Below are 11,297 nucleotides of genomic sequence, written 5' to 3'. Positions count from 1 at the left end.
AATTGGTTAGGGTCGAGGCTCGCTGGAGCACATGGCCGCCTCCGACAAACGTGGTGTAGATGTTGTGCCCATGGCCGGCTCGTTTGGGAATAGAACGGGTATATCTAAGACCACTAGAATGTTATCAGTACTCTAGGCATGGAGTCTAGGTAGTGATGGTAGTGTTGGGCTAGATGTTTTTGCTAGCATCTGTGTCACCATGGCCAAACCCCGCCGTGGTGCATGGCCACGCCTCTATGCGACACCAATCATGGTGTTTTATACCTCTATCGACTGCACTTGTGATGAAGAGTGTCACGGTGATGATGTTTCCTGCCGAGGAGGTCCGTGCTCGTTGGCGTTTGGCCAGAGATGCCGCGGCCTCTAATAAGTTCTGGCTAGGGACTTTGGAAAGGGAATTTGAAGTAAGTCAGGGGGTTAGTGAGAGTGTCAGATTGAGAGGGAAATAGTAGAAAGGACTACGGGTCCATTTGGTTGAAAGCCGAGGGCTCTTTTGCATAAGCGTCGGCGCGTGTGGGTTTCCCCTCTGTGGGCCACTATCGCGCGTGGGCCATGCCAGTGTGCTGCGCTGCGCGTGTGCGATGCGTAGGAGTGGGCCACGCCGCACGCTTGCGGGCCACGTGATGGATTTTGGTTTTTCATTTTCCAGTGAATTAGTAAAGGGTTATTCAATTTAGTTTTGAGCTGAACTTTGAAAAAATATAGTAAATTCTGTAGATGTCCAAAAATAGTGAACCAAAATTTGTTAGGTTCACAAAAATGCTATCTAGCTGTTGGTGTAGTTAGTTTACAGTTATCTATGATAATGATAGATTCATTAATTCATTTAGGAGAGCTTAGTATTATTTAGCTTAATATTGGTAGGAATTTTTGTGGCAAATTGGTGATAGCTTTAGCCATGAAATTTTTACGGTAGGTTCATTAGATTATTATGTGCTCACGGTAATTTTTGTAGCCCTAGAGTAGGTTGATAAATAAAGTAGCTAGTACTCCTTGTTTTAGAATACATATAGTAAATCGGTATTAAGAATAAGAATGCCTTTAGTTGCTAAGATAGTACATGCCATGTTTCATACTTGTTGGTGGTAACAATAGGTAACTTAGCACCTTAGTCGGTAGAACTAGCTTAGTAGCTTGCTAGGTGTGTTCATATTTTAAGAGTTGTTGTTGCCATATTACTAAGTGTTGCATCATCATTTCATGCATGTAGATAACAAGTTGGTAGAGTTCATGCCTACGGACGAACAGGACTTCGACGAGGTCATTGAAGAGTACGAGGAGGAGATTCTCGTTCAGGAGGGAGCCCTGAAGGCATCAGTTGTCGACTTTGTTGACACATCGCCTGTCCAAGGGAAGCCCTGGTGCATAACCCTTATTTTGAATGATCAATGAATATATATGATGTGCATTTATGTTACAGGCATTTTATGGAAACTACATGCATAAATATATCTACCTATATGTCCTACTAGTATAGGTCGAGTAGCTGTTATGCTCAGGATTTCGGTAGCGTGAGTAACCTATCGTACTCGCAATAGGTGATTATTATCACTCATGATAAAATGGTGGAAAGGAAAAATGGAGACCAGGTAGGGATATGGTTTGGGTATTGATGGGTGTAAGAGGTTGTGTTCTATGGCCAACGAGGCATAGTTGGGTTACACTTTTTCCCTATCTATGTCGGTTAAGGACCGGCCGTTGCAATGGACGTTAGGCAAGTCACAGATTTATTATCCTGAGCACATACTTGGGTATGGGCGCAGGGAAGGCTTGTTGCTCTCTTGTCATGGGTTTTGGCTCTTTCTAGACCGACTGATTGGAGGCGGGGATGGTGGAGGTCTAAGCACCGCACTGAGTCCATGACTCGGGAGCAAGGGCTTGGAGTCTAAGTTTGGACGGGGACCTGGACACCTTGATAGGAGAGTGGTGTGTTGGTCCCGCTTGTGCCTAGGGTACAAGCATGACATGTGTTTCGGGGTACCTAGCTAGGCACATTGATTCATGAATCACCGCCATGTCGGTACGACTTGTCTAAACTCTATCACCGTAGTAAGAACTGAAAGATGAAAGGTGATGAAATGGAACTGTTTGCTCAACTCTTGCTTGAAAGTAGCATAGGTGCTTACATAGAATGGCTAGATAATGAATTAATCATGACTACTAATAATAACATAAATAAGGATTCACTATTAGTATTGCTTTCTGCAAAAAGGAAACCAGCAAACTATAAAGCTTATCATATTCCTTGCAGTCAGGAAATTATTCCTACTAGTCGGATAAGTCTTGCGAGTACATTATGTACTTAGGGTTTATTTACCCCTATTGCAGGTACTGCTTGAGACGTAGCCGTTGTGTGAAGGATTCTTCTGGTGGGCACAGATGTATCCTTGCTTATTATCGATAGATGTTTATTTGAGTTTTATTTTCATTCCGCTGTTTAATATTCCGCACTCTGAATCTGGTAGTGTAATAATATATTTTTAAGAACTCTGGATGTATGAAATGGACTAAGCAATGTAAACTCATTCTCATTATTGGATCCTGCGAGAAAAATATGGATTATTCGGGCTCTCCCTTGGGGTGTGCTCGATGGAATCCGCCCGATGTAGCTCGCTCTCGAGGCGCTTAGTATCTAGTGGAAGACAAGCGCCTCCGTAAGTGTGTTATTTTGGGCGGTTCTGTCACATCTGCATCCTTGGGCTCGTGAACCTAATCCCGACCAAATGGTTCAGAACTCAACAAAACCTCATGATAGGTTGCAGGACCCTAAAGAAAGACTTCCTTGAGGGATCTCGTTCGTGTAACGTAATCGCAAAGCACATGCAGTCAAACCGCATACAACAAACACAAAAATCAAGAGCCTCACAAATCACGGTCAAGGCGCCTCGGTGGAAAGGCCCAAGGTCACCAGGCAACCTCATCGCCCCGCAGGATGAGAGGTCGATGACCCATCAGGGAAGCCTCAACCCGGGGCCCAACAAAACTTTGTGAAAGGGTGCAAGGACCTGAAAATAGAATTCCTTGAAGCTTCCAATCACAAGATGGATGCGGCCCCAGCTGCATGCAGAGAAAGATCAGATACCTGATCAACCATAACCAAGGGGCTCGAGCGGAAGGCCCAAGGTTGCTCGACAACCTCGTTACCCCGCGTAGAGAGGTCGATGACTAGCTCAGAGAACCTTGATTTGGTACTAATAAGCCTGAATCCGTCCAAACGGCCTGGGGGCTCCCCACAGCTTTGCAAAGAGCCACAGAAACTCCAGAAGGAGGATTCCTTAAGCTTTTGTTCATGCTTCATGATTACAAAGTGATGTGCGGTTGATCCACACACAAGGAATAGAAAACTGATACCACCCTAATGGTTGTATCGCTGAAAAGCCTTCGGGGAGCGACACTGTAGGGGGAGGCAAGACAAAGCAAAAAATGAACTCGCAAGCCCTCCTGCAGTGTTGCAACCTCCAAGGAACCGAGCGCGAGGAGGAAGAGAGCGGTAGGATTGCCTAGCTCCAACAAGCACCTTGGCAACCACTCCAGTGCCAAGATGGAGCAAAAGGGAGGCCAAAATGCAGCCATGTCACAAAGGCTGCATGGCCCCCTAAATAGTAGCCACGCCATTCTTTCCTTCCCCGCTCGCAAATCCCCTTCTAGCACCAGTGGTTGGAAGGGGCAGCACTGGCTTTCGGCCACCGCAAACGATTCCCAGCAGATCGCATGCTTGGAACCCCACGGTTCCCTTCAAAATTTCTCTCTTCTCCTTATTTTGAACTCAGCCTCTCAAGAGGGCTAAAAAACAAGTTTATAGGAGTGGCTATAAGTGGTTCAAACGAGAGGGAGCCCTTATTTATAGGCCCAAGGGCAGACTAAGCAACCTGAGGCCTTCGCGTCGCATGGCACACCACGGGAGGTCGTAGCTAAAGTCAGATGCCCGCATAAGATTCGAGAAAAGAAGACCTTCCCAAAGACAGGACCAGTACAGCATTGACAAGACCACTCGGCCCTGCTTGGGTTGCGAACCCCGACGCACGGCACACTGACACAGTAGGGCTCAGCAGTTGTGCCCACATCGTCAGGGCATCCTGATAGGGCGGGACGAAACAACCACGTACCGCATTGAATGCACTAGCCCACAAGGGGTCGAGCGACGAAGCTCAGACAGGCCACGACTACGAACTTGCAAACATGCATCTCAGCGCTTTCACGATCACTTCAAGGTCACAAAAATGTTTGGGGGCTACTGTCGGGGTTATAATCCCCGATGTCTCAAGGCATCGAGTAACGGGAAGGCCAGACGACCCACGATACTAAAGCCAAGCTAGAGCCCGAACGATCGAGGCTAGCTAAGCTAAGCGGAACGGGCCAATCATTGAAGCCGGGGTCAACCACGACCCCTTCCTCTTCCTTAGCCGCACGCTATGCGGCAACTAACGACCTCTCACCGACCCCTAGAAAGAACAGGGAGAGATCGAGTCCCACCAAGCACGCCTGCCCTAACAGGGGCAGGCATGCCGTACTAACCCCACAAGGACCGAGGGGACAGTGGTCACCTCGGCCCGATCAGACGCCATCCCTACGCCACACCACAGAGACAAGACAACATCGCCTAGCGATGAAGGCCAATACGGAAAACCACCGTCCAAGTACGGTCTGACGAGACGTATGTACGACCCCACCCACTACGGGATAGGATCCACGACGATGGCCTTGACTTAGAGGCCATCCAAACAAACACAGGTCATGACCTCAGAGCTCGGGATCGTGGCCACCAACTCCACAAGCAGCAAGACGATCGACGACCTAGGGGGTCCTACCTACTCTTGTATGACGCCCCCGGACGATCAGGAGATGATGACAAAGACCACGTCACGTAGGACAGCTAGCGAAACACCGTCGTGCCCACAGTACCGCCATGACGGGCACTGTGGCACCACATCCCGCCATGCCGCGATGTGAGCATAGGACCATGACGACAGCCACGCCAAGGTGTACACCTGAGACGGCGTTACTTGCAAGCCAAGCTCGCTAGGCCTCCTCCTCAGGCTCACGGCCCTTTGGTCAGGAGAACCTCCATCTCTGTACGAGACCTGGCCTCGGACTCTATATAAGGGCAGCCAGTGCCTCCTTTCGAGGGACTCACTCTAATCCAATCATTCTCATTCTCACCGGACTCTCGAAGTTTTCCTTCAGGCAGCCCTTTTCCTAGCTATAGCTCTAGCTCTCCTCCCTCTTCCACCATTCTTGCACCACCCCATTGTAAGAATTTCAGAGCATTCAAGTGAGGAATACGCACTCTATCATCTCTGAGACTGGATGTAGGGCTCCGGCCTGAATCGGTATAAATCCTCGTGTCTTTTGGATGCTACCATCGTCTTCCCAGAGCAGCGCGACATTCGTATAAATTTACTAGTCCGGTTTACAAAACACCGACAATTAGTATTCGACAATATCCATATTCGTATTCGAATTCGAATTAAAATGTGGTAAATAGAGGTATCCGAATCCGTATCCGTCCGAATTCGATGCAAATCCATCCCTAAATATGGACTATAGGCGTGTTTGTGACCGTTTAAAATTGGTGCTGCGGCCAATCCATGAGAATCAAGAAAACTCTAGTCAAATGCACTGTGGTACCGATGATTCTTTTCGCCGTACAAGACACAAGGATCACGAGATTGAACTAGCACTCGCGTTTTTCGTGCCACGGGTTGGAGGCCAAGATCACCAAACCACACCCCGCGGTCGCCATGCCGCGGTCCCAAACTCACCCTATATCCTAAAAGTTATCTGGATTCAACATATGTACCCACATATACTGGAATGTCTTGTAAAGAACTGTGTCATAAACCAATCATCACCATCATCCTGTACACAAAATCACTACTCAGGACTGAGGACAAAGAATGCCAAAATTGTGAATTAAAAATAACAAAGTGAGATCCCGTTAGGCCAGCGTTTACAACACTTACAAAGATATTCACCCTCCTATATTGCTAACCCGTGTGAGCGTATTCGACAAATATGATTTGAGTTTCTGGTCATATGTTACAGATGTTGACTGAACAAAACTTGCTTCCAGACAAAAATCTATAAATTCACTGCAGAGTGATCAGCTCAGAGTACCTTGCATCAAACAAAATTCCATGCAAGTTGTGATCTATCCTCAGTACAAAAATTTTTGACCTGGGAGTAGAATATTTCTGAAATTTACAGATTTCTATACTCACAGTAGTGCACCAAAATCTCCACAAGAGCATTGTCCATCCTTGAACTTGTGAAGCCGTTTACTGTCCCGGACAACAATCTCTCTGTTCACAAGCAATGAAAAAAATTTAATTGAGCTGTGGCAGTCCCTGCACATGGTAATGTTCTTTGTGATGCGAACTGTTGCACCTGGAGGTGTTTGGATCAGCCCCAGTGCAACAGCCAACCTCTCACTGTGGTGTCTTACTGAACCTGCAGGAGGCTTCTCGTCATCCTCGCTGTCACATAACTCAGCGTTCTGGTATGGTTCAAACCCAATGGTCTTAGCTTTCTCAAGCAAATTCTCCAGCAGTTGATACAGCTCATCACTAAGTTCATGAGTCTTATCATTAGCTCTGAAGAAATAGACCTTGTCTTTGATTGTAATCCAGCTGCGGTCTCTAAGAATCCCAAGATCTTCCTGTTTCATCAGCTTCCGCACTCTAGCCACATCATGCCATCTCCCATTAGAAATGAACATGTTCAACAGTAAGACATAGGTTTCAACTCCTTTTGGCTTGAGCTCAAGCAGTCTATCAGCTGCATAGAACGCAAGCTCCATGTTTCCATGGCTCCGGCATCCAGCAACCAAGCTAGACCAGATGGCTTCATTTGGTTCAAAACCTGTCCTTTTGATGAAGGAAAATGCATCGTCCAATCGGCCCAAGCGTACAAACATGTCAATCATGCACCCATAGTGGTCCACAACAGGCTCTATTTTGTACTCTTCCTTCATCATGTTGAAGTAGTGCTCAGCCTTCTCAACTAAACCAGCATAGCTGCAGGCTGAAAGCACACTTACAAATGTGATTTCATTTGGTTTCACTCCAGCAAATCTCATGTCCTCAAAGAGTTGTATGGCTTCCTGGGGGCGGCCATGCTGTGAGTACCCTGAGATCATAGAAGTCCATGTGACAAGAGTCCGTGTCGACATCTCGACAAAGGCTTTAGTGGCATCTTCAATGCAACCACACTTGTTATACATGTTTACCAGTGCGCTGTTCACCACGACATCTGACAGGAAACCAGTCTTTATCGTCTGTGCATGGATTTGCTCACCCTGCTCTAAGGCCATCATGACACTGCAGACAGACAGGATGCTTGAGAAGGTGAACAAATCAGGCTTCATTGCAGACCTCTTGAGGTTGCGGAAAATCTTGAGTGCCTCGAAACCTCTAGAACGAGCATGAAGATCATCCTTAGCAGTCTCCATGATCTGAGCATAGCCTGAGATCATCGCATTCCACGTGATAATACTGACATCATCCAGCCCTTCAAACAACCGCATGGCCTCCTCAGTTTCACCCTTTCTCAAATAGAGGTACATCGTCGAGTTCTTTACTAGAATGTTTGTGTGGCACCCAATTTTGAAGCACAAGGCTTGGACTTGCTTGCCTAGGTTAAGATCTAGCCTTGTACCACACAAGCTCATGACACTAGTCAAGGTAAACTCATTGGGAATCACTCCATCCCTAAGCATATCAAGGAACAGAGTCAGTCCAAGCTCCGTGTAGTTCTCACCTTCAGCACAGGCAGATATCATCGTCGTCCATGTGATGACATTCTTGTCAGGAACCATCCGGAAGGCCCTCATGGCAGATTCCCAGTTCCCAGACTTGGCATATAACCGACAGAGCGAGTTCCCTATGCTCGTTATGGACAGGGCATCATACTTAATCGTGTATCCGTGAACCTGATTGCCCAGGTCAGCATTGTTGGAAGCAGAGCATGCATTCAACATGGCGCCCAGCGTGTAATGAGAAGGATACCTCCAGGCCTCCAGCATCTCTACAAACACCTCGAGTGCCTCTACCAGCTGAGAGTTCAGAGTGTAGCCTGTGATGAGCGCGGTCCACGTCACAACGTTCTTCTCAGGCATTTGGTCGAACAGGCTACGCGCGTCCTGGCTCGCCCCGCACCGCATGTAGGCATTGACAAGAGATGTGGCGACGAACATGTCTGCGCTGGTCCCCGTCTTCACCATGTGCCCGTGCAAGGCCCTGGCGCCGCCGAGGCTGCCGGTCTCCACGCACCCGTGCAGCAGCGGCACGTACATCGCCGACTGCACCGTCTTCCCCTCCCTTAGCATGTCCATTGCTTCCCCAAAGTCGAGAGGCCGCAGCTGCGCTTCCATGGTGCCGCCGTTCTGCGCTGCCTGGATGCTCCTGCCATTCCAATTGTTCTGCAAAGTTGAGAGTAAATGGGTGAGCCAATCGATACTTCGCCCGCGGTCCTAGCAACCGACTGTTCTGCAAATACGACCGAACGGAACTTGGAGGGTTCTTGAATTGGATTTTAAGTGAGGAAAAGGGACAAAGACAAGAGAAAGGGTACGGTTACCTTATCGGTGGCGGCGACGGAGCTCGGTGGCGGCCTCCTGGAGTCAGCCCCGCCGGCAGCCGGGAAGCCCGAGGCGACGACGGGAACGGTGACGGAGGGCACGGAGGCCATTTGGCGGGGTCAGAGGGGAGGATGAAGCGAGGGGAGCATCAGTGGCAGCCGGGGGTGGGAGGATGGTTTGTGGTGGCAGGTGGGAGGCGAGGACGGAGCAAAGGGGATAGAAAGTTATCAGTGAGTTATCTCAGATGGGATTGCTTGTGCTCGTGCTCGTGCTCAGCCCGAGGAAACGGCGAAAATGAACCGATTCTGTAAAATTCATATATGATCCCTGTATAAAAAAAAGTAATGGAAGAAAATTATATTAAAACTTAGCGTACTATATATCTAAAAATCTCTATTTTGATATAAAAAATCTCTATTTTAATAAAGGGTCTAAAAACAGAATTGCTATTCATCATGAGTACCACCAAGTTTTCCAATCCCATGAACCGGGATCGCTAATTTGTGATCACTGGTTCTCCAAGGTCTACCATAATGCACAATAAAATCTCATATGCACCAAACTACCGGTAGCTTTATCCAATCCGTAATGACAACATCAGCAAGATCACCTCGACGCCTTTTGCCACCCTAATCTACTGGATTTCTCTTGCCCTAGTCTAGTGTCGTCCGTCCATCTATCTTCGCCTCCTGCAACTAGCGTAGTGAGACCTCACACCCTATAGCCATCGGGTGATAACTAAATGTGCATTAGGGCCTAAACAATTCATCATTTGCATCATTAAGCATCACATCATAATCTTGTTTGTTAAGCATTAAGTTATATATGGCTAAACTCTTTTCTCAACCTCACCTCGCATGGTCTGACCGTAACACAAACGGATTTGACCAACACTTGTGTTGACTTACACATTGCAGCAGTCCTACCTAGTTTAGCCCAACTAGAACATACTTGTCAACCTCTCAACATTTAGGCAAACTCGACTCGAGCAAAACCTGGTAGTATGTCAGTCCAACTCATGGGAAGATTTGAAGCATCCACTTTTTACTTGTCCATGACCATATCCTTACAAAGCTTTTTCAAATCCAAACACAGTTCAACACACATAAACAAGTACTTTAAATACAAAGTTTGCATCAAAGTTCATTGAAAGATTGAGTTCGAACAACAAAATGGTTGCAGGAGGTTCCAATGATCATGTTGTCACTCAATCACCAAAATCCTCGGAGATCTTGGTGGACCTCTTCAGTGGACTCGGGGGACTTCTTTTATTTTCGAAAATTACTTGCAGAGGTGGGCAAAGGACCTGTCTCCATTAATACTAGATTAACACAAGCTCTCTACCATAGACTCAGCTATGTGCCATTTTCCTTACCCCTCTGCGTCTAGAAGAGGACAAGGTACTAGGATCAAGGCCATTTTCAAAATTAATCCAAAAAGAGGATAAGCTATGCCATGATACAAACCAAAGTTAACCATGACCAGAGGATACCAAAATCCTTCACTTTCAAATTGTCAAGAGTGGCCCGTCACTTCTTATCGACAGGTTTCGTACCAACTCTAAGGGCCTGTTTGGTTTCCCATGACTAAAATTTAGCTACTAAAACTAATGACTAAACTTTAGTCACCCCTGTTTGGTTCTAGTAACTAAAAGTGACTAAAGGCCATTAAAGCAGTTCAATGAAGACCAAACTACCCCTAATGAATGCCCAAATCAGGATGGAGGACTAGCAATAATGACAGGCAACCTGTCGGGTTCATAAACCCGTGGTCCCTCATGGACTGGCTTCCCAACAAAGGCTCGGCATAAGCAGACAACGCGCAACTCATGGACCGGCCCAAGTATGTAAACAACAGGCCAGAAGGGCGATCCAATCACCGACCGGAAGATCGGGCCATGGAGGAACGGCACCCGTTTCTCTGACTCTGGCCACCTCTCCGACCGGAGCGCTTGCTTCGGTCTCCAGCCCGCCTCCGGACGGCCTCTCCGACCGGAAGGCCTGGCCAAAGCACTACTTCCGACTCCAACCCGCGTCTCCGACCGGGGATGCGCCAAACCCCTGCTCACTGCTCTTCTCCGACTGGCGCGATCAGAGCTAACTAGGACCAACCGATCGGGGACGCCTGCTCGGTAAGGACTAGGAAACAGACGGAGAAAGTAAGGCAGGGCGCACAAGTCAAACTATAATACCGGGGATCGTACTCTGTACACCTGTAGAAATAGTACTCTGCAACCTCCTTGGCACAACAGGGCCCAAACAGTGTTGTAGACGCCGACATTTTCCCCTATAGTATTGTGGGCGCCATTAACTCCCATACGGTAAGGCTCCCCCCCACATGCCTTTGGACATCGACAGTGTTGTGGGCGTCGGCATTTACCGTACCAGGCGAACATGGTAAAACCTCTTGCAAACCTTCAGGTATCAATAGTGTGGTAGGCGCCGACGTCTGCCATACCCGAAGAAGACAACATAACCTCCCACGTGCATCTAACATCCAATAGTGTTGTGAGCGCCTACCATCATCTTGTACCCACCAGCGTGGGAAGCAAGACTTAGCAGCAAACGTACTCCTTCCCTCTCGCTTGTAAGGCAATCCCCTTCATCTTTAAAAGGGGATGCGCTCTCTTCCAACATTCAGATTCATTAAATCGATCAAGTTCACTACTACACAACAGCAGAACCACCAGGTTCAAACAACGAGCACACGCTCGAACACT

The 11,297-nt window shown here is 47.8% G+C and overlaps 1 protein-coding gene across 1 annotated transcript; it reads right to left on the bottom strand.

Annotated features, from left to right (window-relative positions):
• Window positions 1-6,067: 6,067 nt before the first annotated feature.
• On the bottom strand, window positions 6,068-8,796 carry LOC136484994 (pentatricopeptide repeat-containing protein At5g04780, mitochondrial-like). Its single transcript, XM_066481948.1, has 2 exons — window positions 8,578-8,796; window positions 6,068-8,419 (listed from the first exon to the last, which is right to left on the bottom strand). Exons 1-2 carry the CDS (start codon window positions 8,686-8,688, stop codon window positions 6,218-6,220), a joined length of 2,313 nt encoding a protein of 770 aa, XP_066338045.1. The 5' UTR covers window positions 8,689-8,796; the 3' UTR covers window positions 6,068-6,217.
• Window positions 8,797-11,297: the final 2,501 nt, after the last annotated feature.

Source organism: Miscanthus floridulus, chromosome 10, assembly GCF_019320115.1.
Source record: "Miscanthus floridulus cultivar M001 chromosome 10, ASM1932011v1, whole genome shotgun sequence".
Classification (NCBI taxonomy): domain Eukaryota; kingdom Viridiplantae; phylum Streptophyta; class Magnoliopsida; order Poales; family Poaceae; genus Miscanthus; species Miscanthus floridulus.
This window is presented reverse-complemented; position numbering and strand designations above follow the sequence as displayed.